Raw genomic sequence first — 22282 nt, 5'->3', positions numbered from 1 at the left:
TCCCTGAGTCATGGAGTAAATTCCCATTGGCTATCTATTTTACATATGGTATTATAAGTTTCTATGTTACTCTCTCCATTCGTCTCACCTTCTCCCTCCTCCCCTCCCCCTGTGTCCATAAGTCTGTTCTCTATGTCTGTTTCTCCATTGCTGCCCTGAAAATTAATTTATCAGTGCCATCTTTCTAGATTCCATATATATGCGTTAGTATATGATATTTATATTTCTCTTTCTGACTCACTTCACTCTGTATAATAGGCTCTAGGTTTGTCTACCACGTTGGAACTGACTCAAACGTGTTCCTTTTTATGGCTGAGTAATATTCCATTGTATATATGTAACACAGATTCTTTATCCATTCATCTGTCAATGGACATCTAGGTTGCTTCCATGTCCTAGCTATTATAAATAGTGCTGCACTGAACTCTGGGGTACATGTGTCTTTTTCAATTCTGGTTTCCTTAGAGTATATGCCCAGTAGTAGAATTGCTGGGCCATGTGGTAGTTTTATTCCTAGTTTTTTAAAGAATCTCCGTACTGTTCTCCATAGCTGCTGTATCAGTTTGCATTCCCACTAACAGTGTAAGAGAGATTCCTTTTCTTCATACGCTTTCCAGAATTTATTGTTTCTGGACTTTTTGATGATGGCCATTCTGACCTGTGTGAGATGATACCTTATTGTGATTTTGATGGTATTTCTCCACTGAAGACGTACAGAGTGCTAATAAACACATGAAAAGATGCTCTGCCCATTTTTTGATTGGGTTCTTTGTTTTTCTGATATCAAGCTTCATGAACTGCTTGTATATTTTAAAGATTAATCTTTTGGCAGTTGCTTCATTTGAAGTTATTCTCTCCCATTCTGAGGGTTGTCTTTTCATCTTGTTTATGGAATCCTTTGCTGTGCAAAAGCTTTTAAGTTTAATTAGTTCCCACATTTATTTTTGTTTTTATTTCCATTACTGTAGAAGATGGGTCATAGAGGATCTTGCTATGATTTATGTCAAGGAGTGTTCTGTGTATGTTTTCCTCTAAGAGTTTTATAGTTTCTGGTCTTACATTTAGGTCTTTAATTCATTTTGAGTTTATCTTTATGTATAGTGTTAAGAAATGTTCAAATTTAATAATTTTACACATAGCCATCCAGTTTTCCCAGCACCACTTACTGAAGAGACTGTTTTTTCTCCATTGTATATTCTTGCCTCTTCTGTCGAAAATGAGGTGCCCATAGGTACGTGGGCTTATCTCTGAGCTTGCTATCTTGTTCCATTGGTCTATATTTCTATTTTTGTGCCAGCCATACTATCTTGATGGCTGTAGCTTTGTAGCATAATCTGAAGTCAAGAAGGTTGATTCCTCTGGCTCTCCATTTCTCTTTCTCAAGTTTGCTTTGGCTATCTGGGGTCTTTTGTATTTTCATGCAAACTGTTAAATTTTTTGCTCTAGTTCTCTGAAAAATGCCATTGGAAATTTGATAGGGATTGTATTGAACCTGTAGATTGCTTTGGGTAGTATAGTCATTTTCACAATATTGATTCTTTCAATCCAAGAACCCAGTATTATCTCTTCATCTCTTTATGTTGTCTTTGATTTCTTTCATCAGTATCTTGTAATTTTCTGTAAACAGCTCTTTTGTCTCCTTAAGTAGGTTCATTCATAGGTGTTTTATTCTTTTTGTTTCAGTGGTGAATGGGATTGATTGCTTAATTTCTCTTTCTGATTTTTCATCATTAGTGTATAGGAATGCAAGGGATTTTTGTGTTTTGATTTTGTATCCTACAACTTTACTAAATTCACTGATTAGTTCTAGTGATTTTCTGATAGGATCTTTAGGGTTTTCTGAGTATAGTCATGTCATCTGCAAACAGTACGAGTTTCTTTTCCAATCTGGATTCCTTTCTTTTTTTTCCAATCTGGATTCCTTTTATTTCTATTTATTCTCTGATTGCCATGGCTAGGACTTTAATAACTGTTGAATAATAGTGGTGAGAGTGGGCACTCGTCTTGTTCCTGATTTTACAGGAAATGTTTTCAGTTTTTCACCATTGGGAATAATGTTTATGGGTGTGTTTGATATATATGGCCTTTATTTTGTTGAGATAGGTTCCTTTTGTGTCTATTTTCTGAAGAGTTTTATCATAAATGGGTACTGAATTTTATGAAAAGCTTTTTCTGCATCTATTGAGATTATCATATGATTTTTATCTTTTAATTTGTTAACACAGTGTATCATATTGATTGATCTGCATATACTGAAGAATCCTTAAATCTCTTGGATAAACCTGACTTGATCATGGCATATGATCCTTTCAATAAGTTGTTGGAATCTGTTTGCTAGAATTTTGTTGAGGATTTTTATATCTATGTTCATAAGTGATATTGGCTTACAATTTTCTTTTTTATGATGTCTTTGTCTGGTTTTGGTATCACGGTGATGGTGGCCTCATAGAATGAGTTTGGAAATGTTCCTTCCTCTGAAATTGTTTGGATGAGTTTGAGAAGGACAGGCATTAGCTCTTCTCTAAATGTTTGATAGGATTCACCTGTGAAACCATCTGTCCCTAGGCTTTTGTTTCCTGGGAGAGTTTTGGTCACAGTTTTTATTTCAGTGACTGTGATTGATTTGTTCATAATTTCTGTTTCTTCTTGTTTCAGTCTTGAAGGTTGAACTTTTCTAAGAATTTGTCCATTTCTTCCAGGTTGTCCATTTCATTGGCTTATAGTTGCTCATAATAGTCACGTATGATCTTTGTATTTCTGCATTGCCTGTTGTAACCCTCTCCTTTTTTCATTCCAATTTTGTTGATTTGAGTCTTCTCCCTTTTTTTCTTGGTGAATCTGGCCAGTGGTTTGTCAATTTTATCTTCTCAAAGAACCACTTTTAGTTTTATGATCTTTGCTATTGTTTCCTTCACTTCTTTTTCATTTATTTGTGCTTTGATCTTTGCACGCAGATTCTTTTACCATCTGAGCCACCAGGGGAGCCCCAAGTTTAGGTTGTCTATTTGATGTTTTTCTTATTTCTTGGGGTAGAATTGCATTGCTATAAACTTCCCTCTTAGAACTGCTTTTGCTGAATCCCATAGGTTTTGAGTTGTTGTATTTTCATTGTCATTTGTTTCTAGGCATTTTTCAATTTCCCCTTTGATTTCCTCGATAACCTGTTGGTTATCTAAAATCATAATGTTTAATCTCCATGAGTTTGTGTCTTTTACAGTTTTTCTGTAATTTATATTTAGTCTCATAGCGTTGTGGTCAGAAAAGATGCTTGATAGGATTTCAACTTTCTTAAAATTACCAAGGTTTGATTTGTGACCCAAGATGTGATCTATCCTGGAGAATGTTCTGTGTATACTTGAGAAGTATATTCTTTGGTATTTGGATGGAATGTCTTGAAGATATCAATTAGGTTCATCTGGTCTAATGTGTCATTTAAGGCTGTGTTTGCTTATAAATTTTCTGTTTTGATGAGCTGTGCATTGGTGTAAGTAGGGTATTAAAGTCCCCTACTGTTATTATGTTACTGTCTATTTCCCCTTTTATGTCTATTAGTGTTTACCTTATGTATTGAGGTGCTCCTATGTTGAGTGCATAAATATTTACAATTTTCATGTCTTCTTGAATTGATCTGTTGATCATTCTGTAGTGTCCTTCTTTATCTCATGTAATATTCTTTAAAGTCTATTCTGTTTAATATGAGAATTGCTGCTCTGGCTTCCTTTTCATTTCCATTTGCATGGAGTATCTTTTCCCATCCTTTTGCTTTCAGTCTGTATGTGTCTCTAGGTCTGAAGTGGGGCTCTTATAGACAGCATATGTATAGGCTTGTTTTTGTATCCATTCAGCAACTCTGTGTCTTTTGGTTGAAGTGTTTAATCCATTTACATTTAAAGTAATTATTATATATACATTCCTATTGACATTTTCTTAATTGTTCTGCGTTTGCTTTTGTAGGTCTTTTCCTTCTCTTGTATTTCCTGCCTACAGAAATCTCTTTAGCATTTGTTATAAAGCTGCTTTGGTGGTGCTAAATACTCTTTTAACTTTTGCTTGTCTGTAAAACTTTTGATTTCTTTATCAATTTTGAATGAGCTCCTTGCTGGGTAATCTTGGTTGTAGATTTTTCCCTTTCATTACTTCAGATATATCCTGCCATTCCTTTCTGGCCTGCAGAGTTTTTGCTGAAAGATCAGCTGTTAACCATATGGGGTTTCCTTTGTATGTTACATTTGCTTTTCCCTTGCCTCTTTTAATATTTTTTCTTTGCGTTTAATTTTTGTTGGTTGATTAATGTGTCTCAGGGTGTTTCTCCTTGGATGTTTCTCCATTTCCTTTCCCATGTTAGGGAAAATTTCAACTATAATTTCTTCAAAAATTTTCTCAGACCCTTTCTTTTTCTCTTCTTCTTCTGGGACTCCTATCATTTGAATGTTGGTACATTTAATATTGTCCTAGAGGTCTCTGAGACTATCGTCAATTCTTTTTTTCTTTATTCTGCTCTTCGACAGTAATTTCTACCATGTTATTTTCCAATTCACTTATCTGTTCTGCCTCAGTTATCCTGCCATTGATTTCTTCTAGAGTATTTTTAATTTCAGTAATTGTGTTTTTTGTCACTGTTTATATATTCTTTATTTCTTCTAGGTCTTTTTAAATGTGTTAAATGATTCTTGCATTTTCTCCTTTCTATTTTTGAGATTTTAGATCATCTTTACTATCATTATTCTGAATTTTTTTCAGGTAGTTTGCCTATGGCTGCTGCTAAGTTGCTTCAGTCGTGTCCGACTCTGCAACCCCATAGCCGGCAGCCTACCAGGCTCCTCCATCCATGGGAGTTTCCAGGCAAGAGTACTGGAGTGGGTTGCCATTGCCTTCTCCAGTTCGCCTATTACGCCTTCATTTATTTAGTCTTAGGGGTTTTTACCTTGTTTTCTTCATTTGTACAATAGTTCTCTGTCTTTCCACTTTATCTAACTTATTGTGTTTGAGGTTTTCTTTCCCCAGGCTAGGATCATAGTTCCTTTAGCTTTTGGTCTCTGACCTCTTCAGGTAAGGTTTTGTCAGTGTCTTGTGTAGGCTTTGTGTTGGGAGGGACTTGTGCCTGTGTTCTGGTGGGAGAAGGTGAGTTTTTCCCTCTGATGGACAGAGCTGTGTGAGGTGGTATGATTTGGGGTGTCTGTGGGATGCCTATCTGCTGATGATTAGGTTTGTGATCTTACCTTGCTTGTTGTTTGGGTGAGGCTTCCAGTGCTGGGTGCTGTAGTTAGGTGGTGCCAAGTCTTGGATACAGGTGGAGGCCCTCATGGGAGTTCTCACTAATTAACACTCCCTAGGATCAGGAGTTCTCTGGCAGTCTAGTGTCCTGGACTCAGCATTCCTACCCCAGAGGCTCAGGCCCAATCTCTGGTCAAGGAACCCCTAAAAAGCTGATTGTTATGGCAATAAAGGGGATTTAAACAAACAAAAAACAAAACAGGAAAAAACAAAAAATGAACCCCAGATAAATGGTAAATGCAAAATCAGAAATATAGAAACAAAAATGAACACACACACACACACAAACACATACACACAAACAACCAAAACCAAAACAGTCTGAAGGGAATGACATACCAAGAGAGTGACCCAGTGAGCAAAGGAAACCAAAATTGTTATCAGTCAATTAAAAACAAAACTAAAACACAAAACAGAAACCAAGACCAAAGCAGAGTGTCAACTGAGGAATAAAGCAAAGAAAACAAATCAAACTAACAAATATAATGAAAAAAAGAAAGAAAAGAATAGAAAAGTAAAGTTAAATAATGTATGTAAATATATATATTAAATAATAACTACAACAAGAGCAAAACAAAACAAAAACAAACAAAATCACAGAACTGCAGAAAGCCAACGTAGAAGTAAAAGAAATTAAAAGTGTGATTTTTTACAAAGTTCTCAAAAGCCTAAATAGAGGTAATAATGATAAAAATAACAAACCACAGCTACAGAGAAAAAAAGAAAAAGAAAAAAAATCCTGAACCAACTACAGAAAAATCAAAATATAAGAATAGTAATAAATGTTTTCCTTGAGTCTCAGCTGTCAGCATCTTTTCCCCCTCTCCCTAGGAGACCCTCCAGTACTGGGTGGGGGTGCGGGGCTGGTCTCTGGACCTGCTGTGGTGACAGCTGAACCTGGCATTTTCTTTGGTGGCAACACTCATTGTCCTTTTATATATTCCTTAGAATCAGAGTCTACCGAGTTGATCATGTGGAGTTAATCTACAGCTTTTACAGCTGGTGGAAAGGTTTTCGATCCTCTTCCTTAGCCACTCCGCCCCTGGGGCTCAGTTGTGGTTTTATCCCCACCTCTGCATGTGGGTCATCCATGGGAGTCTGCTCTTGAGGCTGTCCTGGAGGATTTGTGACTGCACCAGTGAGCAACGGGCATGGAGGTGGTGTGGCTGCTTGAATCACAGAGCCCCTGTTAGTGCCAAATTTGCAGGGAAGCTGATAGTCACGGGTGTGGGAGATATGGCACTGTTAGGGCTTTTCCCAGCCTCTGGTACCTCTGCCCCAGTGAGGGCCGAGCGTAGAGGTGGCATGGCTGCTTTGCTCACAGAGACCCCAGAGGCACCAGGTGCACAATGAAGCCAGCAGCCACAGGTGGAGAAGATAGGGTGCTTTTAGAAAACTAGTCTCTGGTAGCTGGCATTCCAAGGGCCTCCCTGGCTGGTCCTGCTCTATTGCTTGGTGCAGCAGGCACTCAAAGGGCCACCCTCTCTGTTGGTCAGCTGTTGGCGCCAACATGTGGGGAGAGAAAGCCTGCAATGATGGCTCTATCCCCTGCACGTGACTCAGCAGTCACACCCTGCCTCTATAGCTGCCAGGCTTCCCTCCAAAGGCATTCCCCGCCACAATTTCCTCTCTGCCATCACCTCAGGCCAGCTCCCCATAGTCAACAGCAGTCCTCGCCCTGGAATTGCTCTCCATTCCCTACACTCCTGCTGCCAACAGTGACTTGTGTCACTGTCCAAGGTATGTAGGGCCCCGGAATGGAATGTCTGTGTGGTTCTCACTCCATTCAGAGTATCACAGATCAGCTGTTTCACTCTCCAGCAGCCTCAAGTGCTTCCCACTGATTCCCCTGACATGGAGATTTCACCCCTGCTTCAGCTCTCTCAGTCCCCAGGTGCAGATCCAGCCCTGCTCACTCTCCTCCTCTTTTTCCCTTCCTTCCTTCATCCTACTGAATTTTGCATGGCTCTGTATATTCCTTTCCAGTGGTCAGGGACTCCTGCCAACTCTTAGCTGGTGCTCTGTGAGATCTTCTACATCTGAAGATGTATTCCTGATGCATCCATGGAGAGAGATGCACTCCACTTCCCATGCCATCTTCAAGACCCTCCAAAATTAATTTTTTGAGGAGCCAATCTGTGGGATAGGGGTTGGGTGGGCATGGTTAATGGTTATCTTATAGTTAAATTTGTATTCCCTTCATTATTACTAAGGTTGATTATCTTTCCATATACTGATTTGTCAGGTGGGCTTCCTATAAACTTCACATTCATATGATTTGCCAATTTTTTTCTTGTTCTGTGAATCTTTAATTATTTGGATATGTTCATTTTCTATTCTGAATGTCAGTTCCTTGTTCATTATATATTTTCCAAAATGTTCTCCTGTTCTGTCTAACTTTGAAGTTTTTACAGGATTTTTTTTGTTATTCAGAAGTTTATTTATTGATTTGGCACTTTTGCTGTTATTCATTTCATCAAATTTTTCTATGATGGCTTTTGCTTTTTGTATTTTAAGAAGGCTTTCTGTATGAGTCAGGACAGGCTAAATGTTACAACAATCGTCCCCCAAACTCTGGTGCTTTAACACAGTACGGTTTTATTTTTTGCCATATGTCAGTCAGTGCAGTGTAAGTAGCGTGGAGAGCTCTCTCTCCCTTCCTCCCTCCCCCATCTCACCTCTCCCCTCCTCCTTCCCTCTCCTCCTCCTTTTCCCTCTCTCTTCCTTCTTCCTCTGCTTCCTGTTCTTCTTCCTCTCTTCCTCCCCCTCCCCATCTCTCCCCTCCCCACCCCTTCCTCCTCTTTATTCTTCTCTCTCTTTCTCTCCCAATCTCTTTTATACACACATAAACACACACATTTTCCATCCTCTCACTGGTCTCTCTGTCTGCCCCTTTCCACACTACTTTAATCACAGTACTTTTATGTTTGATGTGTGAATCCACTTTGATCTTTATCAAAAGTGCTTTGGAATTTCTTGCTTCTTTATTCTTCTATGTTTTAGAAACTGTCATATTCCATAACAGTTCTGTTCTGGTGGTATTGAAGTTATGGTATGAATTAGAATCTTAAAAATAGTCTTCCCATCCATTTATTTTTTCCTTCTCACCTTAAATATTGTTTTCTGTCCAAAAAGAAAGTTTATTTCATGTTTGTTGTATGAACCCTAGTTAACTATAGAAACTTTTAATGAAATGGATCTTTCGTTTTTTATAAAAATGATTAATTGGCTAATGTTGGTATGTAAAAAAGGTATTGATTTTTTTTATGTTGGTCTTGTTCCAGCCATTTAAAATGTTCTTTGATCTAAGACTTGGTCGTGGGCTTGTTCTAAATTTGAATGGCACTGCTTCTAAAGTTTGTATTATTAGGTAGGATAATTGTTATAAATTTGGAATACCCTTTAATAAGTAAAGGAAGTTTTCTTCTATTTCTGGCTTATTTTGAGTTGTATAATGAATGATGTGAGCTTTTGGGCATCTTCTGAGATGATCATATGGTTTTTCTTCTGGAGAGTGTTAATATAGCATACTCGCATTAGGATCATGTTTGGCTGTTAGAAACAGAGAGAAATAATAGGGAATTTAGTAGGAGGGAAATTTTGCTCCTCTTTCGTGAGTCTAGGGTAAGCATCTCAAGGATGGCAACTCCACGGATCCCCAGGACTGCCTTCCTGCCACCTGAATCTCCCTGTACCCTTATCTCCATTATCCTATCGGGGCTAGGGCTCCAGAGTCCTTTGTCTTTCTGTGTCTTTTTCTACAGTTGGATTCACTTAACTCATCTTTTAAGATTTTCATCCATGTTTATAAATGACATTAGCCTATGACTTTTTCTCTTTTCTGTTCTTTCTTTTCTGATTTTGACATCTGAATTATTCTCCCTTCATGTAGCAACTAGGAATCTAAGTTCAGCTATAAATCACCAAGCATTTGACTTACTTGGCTAGAACTGATAGGTACTTATATGAGAAGAATGATGGGAAGTCCAGAGGGGTGAAGTCTAGGGCCTAGGCAAAGTTCAGTGGTAGCATCAGGATTGGACTTGTTACTCCACCAACCTGCATGTTGGGTCATCCTCTGGCTTTCTCAAAGACCGAAGATGGCAGATATACTTGGAGATGGTATTTCCTTGCCTAAGGCAGAAAGGAGGAAGAAAGCCAGTGGGAAAGGACTGTGTCGGTTAAGCCTGACCCCTTCTATCAAGGAAGCAATGGCTTTCCCATAAACTCAACATGGTTTACTCCTGTCTCTATCACATAGACCTGAATCATTCAGTGCAGCTGCATCCGGATTGGTGAATCTGAGTTCAAGGAGGGGAGACTTCAGTGACCAGCTCTGAACCATTTGGATTCATTACCCAGTACTAGGAATATTGTCAGTGTCCAAAAATCAAGGGTTCTCCACTGCAACCTGATAAACCAAGACTTTACCGGTGGTAGATCAGTAGGTATGGAGTAGGCAACATCTAAGAAAATGAATGAGTACTTTCCTATTACTTTCTACACTCTTGATCCATTTTTCACTCTGTTACCAAATCTTTGTGTCTTTGTTTTCCTAGCACAGTACATGTCCATTCTCTACTCAGAAACTCCCAGTGGTTTCCCACTGGCCTCATGTTAGAATCTAGCTTCTCACCTTGACAGCCCACAGGTCCGACCCTGACCTTTACCTGTAGTCACCATGCCCACAGCTCTCCTGCTTCTGGTATCCCTTGACCCAGAGACATACAGATGTGTTTTTGCCTTTTGGCCTGTGCTCATAGTGTCCATCCAGCTTGGAATGTCTTCTATTCAGCCTTCCTAAATCTTCAAAAACTCATCCTACATTTGGCCTTTTCATTCTGACAGGCAAAAGGAACCGACCCTTTCTAGTATCCTAAATTTTTTTTATAAATCATATTATAGCATTTATACCAGTCTAAGTTAAATAATGGTTATTTTCATGTATGCCCATCAGATGGAGTAGGAACTTGGATTTAGTATTTTTATTTTATTTGTTCACTCAGCAGATTTATTTAACATCTGGTATATTCCAACTTGTGGTGAAGTTAGTGCAAAAAAATAGGAACCCTGACCTTCAGGACAACCCTCACAGAGAGAGGTGAGGAAGCACATAGTTCAGCAGGGGCAGCCCAGGACCTACACACATACTTGAAGTGTTCCTCTCATGTCAGTGAGACCATGGAAGGAGCCTGATCCTTTAGGCTTTTTTTTTGTGAGACTCTTTTAATTTGTTAGCAGATTCACCTTTTCCCAGAAGACCTGGATAAAATAATTGAAATCAACAGAAGTATAAATGTGATTAATGCGTTGTTTAGATCTTTTTAAACCCTTGTTGATGGCACATTGGTCTGGTTCAGACATACATTTTATGCCTGTGTAACAGCTAGATTTGTGAGCCTGGAGAGTAAAAGCATAATCCTTTAAAGCAAGGGAATCTTGAAAGCATTCCAGTGCTGAAGGCTTGAATTGTGCAGGGAAGCTCTGCTGGAGATTTGCTAGGATGCAAATAATGCTCTGATATCCAAGTGCCCTTAGAAGGTGGTCATTCCTGATGTGGGCACCTTCCACAGTTGCATGGATGTTACTGTCCTCTGCAAGTGAGAAATAAATACTGCCATGTCTTGTGACCTTAAAACTTTACTTCCATGTTTAAGTATTATCTTCAAAATGAGTGATTATTATTCCTTGTGGATTCTCTAATTGTCTTCTCTTAATATGAGTTCAAGGTAGGAAGCAGAATGGAAAGAACAGTCTGTAACTCTTTGGGGTTCATGAGCCTTGAGTGTGATGATACCTATACATCCGTTCCCATACTAAGAACTGTTGAAGATTTTTAGAGATTTAAACCTATTAATGTGTCATTTCCATGCACACAATAGAAAACCTCAGTAGATCCTACACTCAGTACTATTAGCAAAAATATAAGTTTTAAGAGAGACTTTTTTCCATCTTTCCATCCTAGGAGAAGAATCATTAAAACATATGATTGAGTGTCTACTAAGGAAATATTTTACTTCTGATCGTACATTGATGCACGTGCTGTATTTTAAAGGTGCTAGACATTTGGATCTCGTAATGTTTGAAGACCCCTTACCATTATAAAGTGTTGGTGAATAGCGACCTTAGGTCTAAGTGGGTCTTTGTGGGAGTCATTACTCTGCTACTGAGCTCTCTAACCTTCAGTAAAATGGAACAGAGCCACTTGCCTTGTGGAGCTGTTGTCTGAATGAGGGTTAACCCACCTGTAAAGTCCTTACTGTACTCAGTGTCATCCTGGGCCCTTGACAAATCGTAGTTATTTTCCTCGTTTAGCTATAGAGAGAATTTACACCCATGGGAAGAATGTTTTTCATTGTCCAACTCCTTTCAAATAAATTGGAAAGCCAAGATGAAATGGGTAAATCTGTAGTAAAATACAGTCTAACACAATTGAATCCTATAGGAAGTCTAAACAGTAATTTCCACAGGAAAAAATACATAGGGGAAGTTGTAAAGGGTTTCCTTCAAAAGAAGCATCAGGAATAGATTGATTCACAGGGAATATCTACCTAACATTTAAATGTCAGGTGACTCCAGTGCTACTTAGGCTATTCCAAGAGAATTGAGAAAGAAGATAAGTGTATGGTTTTGCTCTGTGTATAGGATGTTAACCATAAAACTGTCAAATTTACACAAAAGATTGCACATAAAAGTAAAGCCATATATCAAGTTAATGCATTAATATTAAAATAGGAGTTTTAAATAAAAACTAGCGAACTGAGGAAAAAAGCACATAGACAAAGAAATACCAATAAATGATTAAAGATTTATTTATTCTAGAAGTGTGAGCAAAGTTTAATATTAGAAGTTAATTAATTGAATTCATTATATTAATAGATATTAAGAAAAAATGTATGTGAAAATCAACATTCATCCATAATAAAGCTACTCAATAAGGTATATGGGTACTTTCCAAACATATGTACGCACATGTGTATAGCCCAAAAGCCAGTAGCCAGCATCTTACTCAGTGTGGCAATTCTATGAAAGTTAGGGGAAAAGCAAAAATGCCATCACCTCTATGAATAGTTAATAGTATATTGAATTAGTTCAGTCAGGGAAGAGAAGAAAGAGGCTTAAAAACTGAAAATTCAGAGTAACACAATCTCTGTTTGCATAGGATATGATTGTTTATCTAGCAAAACAAAAACTAAGGGGGAAAAGACCCAATGGATAAATTTCTACAAACACTAATTAAGAATTTAGTAAAAGAGAAGGATATAAATTTAACAGCCAGAAGTCAATAGTTTTGTTTAGAAATACGATAACCAGTAAACACACATATTGGGAGAAAAGATACCTTTTATGGATACCTAGGCATAAATATGGGCTTCCCTGGTGGCTCAGTGGTAAAGAACCCACCTACCTATGTGGGTTTGATCCCTAGGTTGAGAAGATCCCCGAAGAAGGTAATGGCAACCCACTCCAGTAACTTGCCTGGGAAATCCCATGAACAGAGGTGCCTGGTGTGCTATAGTCCTTGGGATCACAAAAGAGTTGAACATGACATAGCAACTAAACAATAGCCAAGGCATAATTTAAACAGAAAAATACAGAAATAGACCCAATTGCATATGCAAACATACCATATAACAATGAAAGCATCTGAGATTAGATGGGCTTCCCCATTGATGGATTTTGCTCTTAAGTTGTGTTGAAGTAGCTGGATAGGCAGGAAGAATGCTAAAATTGAATCCATTCCTCACTTGATATGCCAAGATCAAGTCCAGCTGCATAAATGCTTTCAATGTGAAAAATAAAACCCTTTAATAGATAATTTTTAGAGCAGTTTTAAGTATACAGCAAAGCTGAGCAGAAGGTGTGGACTGTTATCATATAACTCCTGTCCCCACACACATGGCCTCCACCACTGTCAGCATCCCACACCAAGGCAATACGTGTGTTACAATCAATGAACTGGCACTGGCACATCCTTACCACCCAAAGTCCATAATGTCCATTAGGGTTCACTCTTGGTGTTATGCATTTGTTGGCTCGAAACCTTGGGAGTTCTCAGGGTGAAATCCAAAACTGGCCCACATTCTCGTATGTAATGAAACTAACTTACCCAAGCAAAGAGACAAATGCTTGGAGTGCCTTCTAGGAAGCTGGGCCGTCCTTTGTTTTAACTGGTTATATAAACCTTAGGAGCTTATCATTTAAACTTGACATTAACTTGCTGATTTAATAAGAAACAAAAGCCTAATGTGTAATAAAATGGGAGAAGAGTACTGCTGCTGCTGCTAAGTCGCTTCAGTCGTGTCCGACTCTGTGCGACCTCATAGACGGCAGCCCACCAGGCTCCCCCGTCCCTGGGATTCTCCAGGCAAGAACACTGGAGTGGGTTCCCAAAGCATGGAATAGTTTGTGGATGAGCCAGGCCCCCAGCCTTCACATGTGATGCCCACAGTCCTGTGTGTGTGTGTGCATGTGCAAAAGAGAGCCTGAGAAATCTGTGTGTTAAGAGGACCTCTTCTGTGGCAATTGCTTCTGTCTTCTCTGGTTGGGGTCCCTGTGTGTGTAGCATGACAAGAGTTTACGCTGTCACAGGGGTTCACGCAGCACTGCTGGGACATAGCATGGCTAGAGTGGATCAGGGGTCAGGTCAGGCAGGACACTGAGGGGAGCCACACAGGAGACACCCTGTATGTGGCAGACAGTCCAGAGTGCCTGTGAGCTTGCAGAACACCCTCTCAGGACTGTGACCTCGGGGAGTCAGGGGCCTGGGAGGGAGGGAAGGAGGGAGCCAGGGGCTGTGAGGGGCTAGGCCAGGCTGCAGGGGCCCAGAGAGAAGTACATGGGAAGGACCTCTGTGCTCTGGGCTTCCAAGTGACCCTTGAGAGGCTCCCGGCAGGAGAGCTGTCAGTCCAGTCTGTCTGCCTGTGGAGGAGAAGGTCAAGGGCCGGGGACAGCTCTCATCCCAAGGGAAAGATCAGGGTACATCTCAACAGTGCTGCCTGGCTCTCCCGTCTCAAACCTCCATCACCTCACACACAGAGAGGAATCATGCAAATACCTACTCAATAGATAACAAGGACCTACTGTGTAGCACAGGAAACTGTACTCAATATCTTGTAATAACCTATAAAGGAAAAAATCTGAAAAAGAATATATGTATATATATCTGAATCGCTTCACTGTACACCTGAAACTAACACAATATTGTAAATCAAATATATACTTCATTAAAAATAAATAAATCATAAGTTAAAGTGTATAACATTTTTTAAATTAGCATATAAATTAATTTTTTTAATACCTATCAAGGATAAAGAACATGTCCCCCAACATGGTTTTAGGAAAATGCCTAGCCAGGGGCCTGGTCCTTGGAACATGGGCAGTGATTGGCCAGAAACAGAATATTCTGGCCAAAGCCCTATATTCTGCAGGGAGCGGACAGAGCCCAGGGATGGGCTTGGATGGTCACCTAGAACCCCCTCCCGGGTTCTCCCCAGGATCCTACTGTACATTTTCAGGCCTTTGTATCCATCTGGACTCAGGGACTGAGGTACAGCTAGGAAAGAGGGTGTTGGTCATCCCGCCTGTGTCTGAGAGTGAGGGGGGCGGGATGGGGGGCACTTGGTGCCTCTGTTGCTCTTGGGAATAGGCACCTACCTGTCTGGGTGCACATCTACATGTAATCAATTAGCAGACTTTCTGGTATGTCCAGCAGGACTGGCTGAGGGCAGCACGCACCCCTTCTGCCATCCAAGCTAGCTCTTCAATGCTTCCAGAGGTGGCAGTTCTGCTCCTCGATGGAGACCTGAGCAGGTGAGGGTGGTCCTCAGCATCACAGGTTGGATAATAGCTTGCACTTACTGAGCGTGCCCTGTAGGCCAGTGTGTTTCATGCACTAACTCCTTCAGACTTTAGACCAGCTAAGAGGTACTGTTATGATTCTGATCCACCAATGAGGAAACTGAAACAGTTTACCTGAGGCCTCACAGGAGTGGTGATGGAGCTATTTTGGCACCGAGAGAGGCTGATTCCAGGGCTAAGCCCCATCCCTGGACTGCACTGCCTCTCCTAAGACAAAGCCACAGTGGAAAGAACTTGACATACCCCTGTCCCCAGGACAGTAGGCAAGACCCTCAGAGAAGTTCTGTCCAGGGGCCAAGATGCAGAACCTGGACATGGCCTCCCTGCTCCTCACAGGGTTAGGACAAGCCAGGGGTGCCTTGGCCATGAAGGGTGGGTCGTGAGGCCCAGCAGTGCTCTCCGGAGGACTGGCATGAGGGGGCAGGGGTGAGGATAGCCAAGATGTCTGGGAGCCCATGTCCCCATTGGCCTGGCTCCTCCTGTGTCATCACAGTGCTTGAATGTGGGGCCTCAGTGTGGTGGGGGCATTAGATTTAAGAAATAAGTCTTGGATTTCCCTGGTGGTCCAGTGGTTAAGAATCTGTCTGCCATTGCAGGGGACATGGGTTCAGTCCTTGGTCCAGGAAGATTCCAAGGCCATGCTGCAACTACTGAAGCCTACTTGCCCTAGAGCCCATGCTCTGCAACAAGGGAAAACACCACCAGGAGAAACCTGTGCACTGCGACTAGAGAGTAGCCCCCACTCGCCGCAACTAGAGAAAGCCCACATGCGATAGCGAAGACCCAGCACAGCCAAAAATAAATAAATGATAATTTTTTAATAAAAGAAAGAAGTTTTCAAGGGGACATGCACATTAACCTCTTGCTGCACCAGTTTATACTTGAATGTGGCGAAAAGTTCTTTTGAAGTCCACCCTTTAGTTTCTGTTTGTGCAGAGGACAAGGCACAGAGGAGGAAGTGTGGCATGAATCTTCATCACAGCACTGGTGAGAGCCCATCTCAGTCTCAGTAAGTGTAGAAATGATGTAAGCTGAGTTATACACAGTGGCCAAAAGGTGGAAACAACCAAGTGTCCAGCTACGGATGAATGGCTACACAGGGTGTGGTCTATCCATACAGTGGCATATTATTCAGCCTTGTTGTGACCACGTGGTATATCCTCCCAAAATTCATGTGTTGAAGCCCTAACCCCCCAATGTGATGGTATTAGGAAGTGGAACCAGCGAGAGGTAATTGAGTTTAGATGAGATTGTGAGGATGGAGCCCCCGTGATGCTATTTGTGTCCTTGCCACGTGAGGACCCAGGGAGAAGGTGGCGTCTGCAACCAGAATATGGGCTCTCACCAGATGCCAGATCTGCCAGCACCTTGATCTCAGACTTGCCAGCCTCCAGAACTATGAGAAATTCATGTCCCTTGTTTGAGACATCCAATCTGTGGCATTTTGTGACAGCATTCCCAACTAAGATGAGCCTTAAAATGGAAAGAAATCCCAACACTTGCTACAACACACATGCACTTTGAAAGACACCATGCTAAGCAAAGTAAACCAGTCAACAGGGGACAAATATTATGTGATTTGTTGATAAGAGGCTCCTGGAACTGTTAAATATAGAAACAAAGTAGAGTGATGGTTTCCAGGGGCTGGGGGAGGGGGAGGGAGTTAACATTTAATGGGGCAGAGTTTCCACTGGAGAACATGAAAAAGCTCCGGAGATGATGGTGGTGATGATGGGTGCATAGTAATGTAGAATATACTTAATGTCACTGAAATGCACACTTAAATAGTTAAAATGGTGATTTCATGTTATATATGTGTTATAATAATTAAAAATATGCAAGATTCAATGTATTGATGGGGTACTTACTATTAAGGTTGAAAACAGGTCTGTAATGGGAAAAGGATACGCCCTGAAATATAAGTGCTGGTTTCGAAGAGGAAATTTGAGACACTACCCCTCTTGCAGAAGCCCCCATGTTTGGGAGGTGATGGCCACCTGGTAGGCAGGTGCCCAAGGAGAAAACGAGCTTGATTCAGACAGTGGGCCGAGCCCCAGGTGCGCCTCCTATGACACGAAGCAAAGCCTCAGGCTCTGTCTGACTGTCCAGAGAGTAACATGCTCTTATCTTCTGCTTTGTCCTCCAGGTGGAAGTGACCAAAGAAGTGGCTCTCCTGGCCGAGGCCCCAGTACATGGAGAGAAGGAAGACAGCAATCTCCTAATTGGAACCATATACATTAGGTCAAATCATTTGCTTATTTTCAAGCCACACCAACCCAAAATTCACACCCTAGTCAGAACCATGTGCAAGCTGGTGTAGGGACAGTGAGTGTCTGACGTCACAGACGCCGCTGTCTTGTTCCTCCATCCTCAGGGCCTGGCACCTTCGATGAGCTTACTTCCCCAAGTCTTACAAATGCTCAGGTGGACTCAGAGAGGTAACACAGTGTGTCACCTCTTATCACAGGGGCTGAGCTGGGGTTGGGATTAAGCCAGCAGTTCTGGCTCTAAAGCAGCAGCAGTCGGCACAGACCTAGTGCTCGGGCAGAGCCCATCCAAGTGGAAAAGAAATGGGGGATTCTCATCAGTGGCATGGGATTTAAACTCACCCCCATGACTTGCAAAATTAATTAGATGTTCACTAGGATAATACAGCCTAGCAGGCTGCAGTCCATGGGGTTGCTAAAGAGTCAGACACGACTGAGCGGCTTCACTTTCACTTTTCACTTTCATGCATTGGAGAAGGAAATGGCAACCCGCTCCAGTGTTCTTGCCTGGAGAATCCCAGGGATGGCGGAGCCTGGTGGGCTGCCGTCTATGGGGTCACACAGAGTCGGACATGACTGAAGTGACTTAGCAGCAGCAGCAGCAGCAGGATAATATTTTCCATTATTTATACTTAGCAAACTTTCTGTGAAGGTCCAGATAGTAAATATGTTTGGTTCCATCGATCTTACAGTTTCTGTTTCAACTGCTTGACTCAGCCACATGCAAAAGTGACCACAGATAGTACAATAGGGAGTGGGCAGGGCTGGTTCCAATGAAACGTTATTCTCAAAGTAGTGGACTGTAATTTGCCAACCCCTTCTTGATGGAGACAGAGGGTGCATTTGTGCTTTATCAGGCGTGGGCGTGTTACCAGTTTCCTGGTGGGAGTCACCTTCACATCCCATGTGCTGTTTGTTTCTCCCTAGCAACTGCCTGGTGCAGTTAGCCTGTGATCAAGCTACAGGGTGACATTTTATTCCTCTAACTGAGATTATTTCTGCTAGGAAATCTGAGATCTTTATGAATTTTATTGATTGTTCTTGTGAGTATGACAACTCTTGGAAAAATGGCAAATGATTTATCCTCTTCAGCAAGCATAGTATTTCTGTCGACTCTGTATTGACATGGAGTATTTCTTAAGAGCCAAGTGAGGACTGAGGTAGGCGTGCGGATGGGTCACTGTTTAAGGTGTAGGTAGGATATAGCAGCAACACAGTTACATTCGTGAAAGTGTTAGCAGCTCTAAATGAATCTCTCTAAGATTCATTGAGTGTTTGATTATTTTAGAACAACCAAGTCTATCGTCTTTTCAATTGGTTATCACTGGAATTGACATAATCTAAGATAAGAAGTGGCCTTCCCCAATGGCTCAGAGGTAAAGAATCTGCCTGCCAATGCAGGAGTTGCAGGAGATGTGGGTTTGACCCCTGAGTTGAGAAGATTCCCCTGGAGTAGGAAATGGCAACTCAATCCAGTATTCTTGCCTGGAAAATCCCATGGACAGAGGAGCCTAGTGGGCCACAGTCCATGGGGTCTCAAAGAATTGAACACGACTGAGCAACTAAACATGCACTCAGGGTAGGAAGACTGAGTTGGGAACGCCCCCCCTCTCCTGTGGCACCTACAGAGGGAGTGACGTTTGAGTCTGACTTTTATTATTTACTGTTGCACACAAATAATCAGGCATTGTCCCACACTGGCTCAAATATGTGTCACACCAAGCGGGAATGGTTTCTTCTTTCCATCACGTTTGCCTCTCTGTTCTCTCCTGCAGATGGATGGTTTCTAGCCTGCTTCCAAACCCCACCTCGGCTGAGTGTTGGGCGGCCCTCCTACACGATCCTATGACTCTTGATATGGACGCAGTCCTATCAGACTTTGTTCGGTCCACGGGGGCAGAACCTGGTCTGGCCAGAGACCTGCTGGAAGGTAGGCCTCCTCCAGGTCCCCCAAACCACCCTCTAGGCCATAACTGCCCCCAACTCAGTGACAAAAGATAAGTTTTCTCTTACCTGACATGGGTGGTACTTGGACTCCTTAAAAAGTCAAAGAGGGTGTGGATGATGGAATTCCTTTTGTTACTCTTGACTTTCTTTGGGAAATTGAATAGATCACCCAACTCTCTATAGAAAAAGGCATTCACTAGGTTTTGCTTTGCATTAAAGCTTCTAGATACTGAATCAAAATCTATCAATGGCTGTTTTTTAAAGAAAATATATTCAATAAAGCAGAAATTAGAAACCATTAAAGAGAAAAACTTTTATTGAAGACCTTAGCTTCTTATCTGTGTCTTAGCTGAGACAAAAATATTTCAGGCCAAGGTTTTTGGTGAAAAAAGCACCTAATATCCAACAAAATAGTTGAAAATAATCCACAAGCAAGAAGGCAAATTCATCCTCAAGCTTTTAGAGTGGATATCATTCACTACATGAAAAATGTGCTTAGTCTATATTTAGAATGTTTTGAGATAGTTATTCAGCTATAACCATAATGAAATAAAAGTAATATTTAGTTTCAGTCTCTAAAATGGATTAATTTTGTGTATTTTTACAATTTCTTTTTTTGTGTGTGTGTGGTGGAGTAAAAGGAAATGGGATAAACCGATTACAGCTTCTCAGGAGAGTCGTGTGTGAAAGAGGAGTTTTAAACAATTACTCTTTGCTCCAAATATATAAATTCTTCCTTGTGAAATTAGCAAATACTTGGTCAAATAATGTAAGTCACAATGATTCCTTCATTCACTTAAGGAAAAATATGACTCACTGTACCTTTGCATGGTTAGAGGTAACTACTCTATCCTATTGAAAATTAAGACCTCCCTATTGGAGGATTCTGATAAATTGGGAGTAGTTTCTAAATTTCCCTGAACCTCCCAGAATTTCAAACATTCTTGGAGTTTAGAATGAAATATTCTTAAGAGAATATATGTGATATATGTGAATCAAAGTGCTATTCGAATGTTTTCCTGATAGCTTTTCACTGTTTTTCTTAATTTTAGTGAGCAGTCATGTAGGGAAGTAGGTTTACAATGAGGTTGGCAACAAGGACTGGGCTAAGTCCAGACTTAACATTTACTGGCTACAAGATGTAGGGAAGATTATTTTATTTCCCTTAAGCCTTAGTTTCGTCCATACACTGAACCTAACCCACTTTCTAGGGTGATCATGAACATTAGAAGTTGCAATGTAAATGCTTGGTGGGTGGCGTGACGAGCATTTAGAGATGCTCAAACAGTAGCAGATGAAGGTCTTGTCTGCTGTTGCCCTCTTTGCAGCTAGTACTGACCTTGCCATTGATATGTGGTTAGACTTCAACTAGAAGCAAGAGCTTTTAGCTTTTTTTCTTTAATTTTATTTTTTAAGGGAAGATGCAAGAAAATAACTTTTTGTGTAGAGTTCTAAGGATTTGAACACGTGTGTAGATTTGTGTTATTACTACCTCTCTCAGAGCACAGAACCGTCTTATCACCCCCAAGAACTCCTCCTGCTCTCTTACAGCCATGCCTTCCCCAGCCCTGGCCACTGGCAACCCCTGTTCCATTTTTTATCACTTTGGTTTTGTCTCTTTCGAGAACATGGAGTCACAAAGAACCTAACCTTTTCAAATGGGCTTGTTTTCACTCGGCATAATTATTTTGAGATTCATCTGAGCTGATTTGCTTGTCTATAGTTTGTTCCTTTGTTTTGCTGAGTGATACCCATTGCAGAGATGGACCATGGACTGTTTAGCCACTCAACTGTGGGAGGCATTCAGTTGTCTCCAGTTTTTTGCAGTTATAACTAGAACTGCGATACATTTGAGGACAGGGGTTTTGCGAACACAGTTTTAATTTTTCTAGGGTAAACACAGTGGAGGGATTGCTATTTCAAATGGTAAGTGTATGTTTAAAAGAAATTGCCAAACTGTTTTCCAGAGTGCAGTACCATTTAGTATTTCTACCAGAAACATGTGGGACTTCTAGCTACTCCACATCCTCACCACAATTGGCTTTTCAAAAAATGTTAGCCATTGTAGGTTTAGAATGTCATTTCCTTATCATTTTAGTTTTCATTTCCCCAGTGACTAATGATGCTGAATTGTTTTCATGTTATTTTCCATTGGTGTAGTCTCCCTGGTGAAATGTCTGTTCAAGCCTTTTCCCAATTTCCAGCAAAATTAGGTTGCTGTTTTTTTACAGTTGAGTTTTGAGAGTTCATTATATATTCTGAGTATAAATCCTTTGTCAGACACGTGACTTGTAAATATTTTCTCCCAGTTTGTGCTTGACTTTTCACTCTCTTAGCAGTGCTCTTGGCAGAGCAGAAGTTCTTAATTTTGATAGAATCCAATTTATCATTTTTTTCTTTTATGGATTATGCTTTGGGTGATGCATCTAAAAACCTTTGCATAACCAGGTTATGAAGATTTTCTCCTGTATGAACTCAAAAGTTGTGATCTCTGACTCATTTGGGGCTTATTTTTGTATAACATGAGATTTAGAGCAAGCTTCATTTTTATGCGTATAGATGACCAATTGTTCAAACCATTTTTTTGAAGATTATCCTTCCTCCTTTGAATTGCATTTACATAGTTTTCACAAACAAACTGTGTCTATAGGAAACTATTGATGTCAGTTCAGTTTTATTGGTCAATATGTCCATTCTTTTGCCAATGTTACAGTGTCTTGATTACTATAGCTTTGTAGCAAATCTTAAAATCAGCCTGATTCTTTCAGCTTTCTTCTTTTTCAAAAGTGTTTCAAGTAGCCTGTATTTTTGCCTTTCCCTATAAACTTGAGGATTAGGTTACCTCTATCTATAAGATTTCCTGCTGAAATTTTTATTGGAATTATGGTAAATCTATAAATCATTGCCAACTATGTTATGTCTTTGAATCCATG

The 22282-nt window shown here is 40.6% G+C and overlaps 1 protein-coding gene across 1 annotated transcript in view; it reads left to right on the top strand.

Annotated features, from left to right (window-relative positions):
• OTUD7A (OTU deubiquitinase 7A) overlaps positions 1-22282 on the top strand; it is a 336026-nt gene that overhangs the window by 198754 nt on the left and 114990 nt on the right. The window contains exons 3-4 of the mRNA XM_081546684.1: positions 17282-17376; positions 19178-19332. Coding sequence (XP_081402810.1) covers positions 19182-19332 — 151 coding nt within the window. The 5' untranslated portion in view covers positions 17282-17376; positions 19178-19181. The remainder of the gene's footprint in view (positions 1-17281; positions 17377-19177; positions 19333-22282) is intronic.

The sequence above is a fragment of the Giraffa tippelskirchi genome, chromosome 12 (genome assembly GCF_054371585.1).
Source record: "Giraffa tippelskirchi isolate mGirTip1 chromosome 12, T2T-mGirTip1v1.2.pri, whole genome shotgun sequence".
Lineage (NCBI taxonomy): Eukaryota > Metazoa > Chordata > Mammalia > Artiodactyla > Giraffidae > Giraffa > Giraffa tippelskirchi.
Note: the sequence above shows the minus strand (reverse complement) of the source record. Positions and strands in the feature narration are given on the sequence as shown.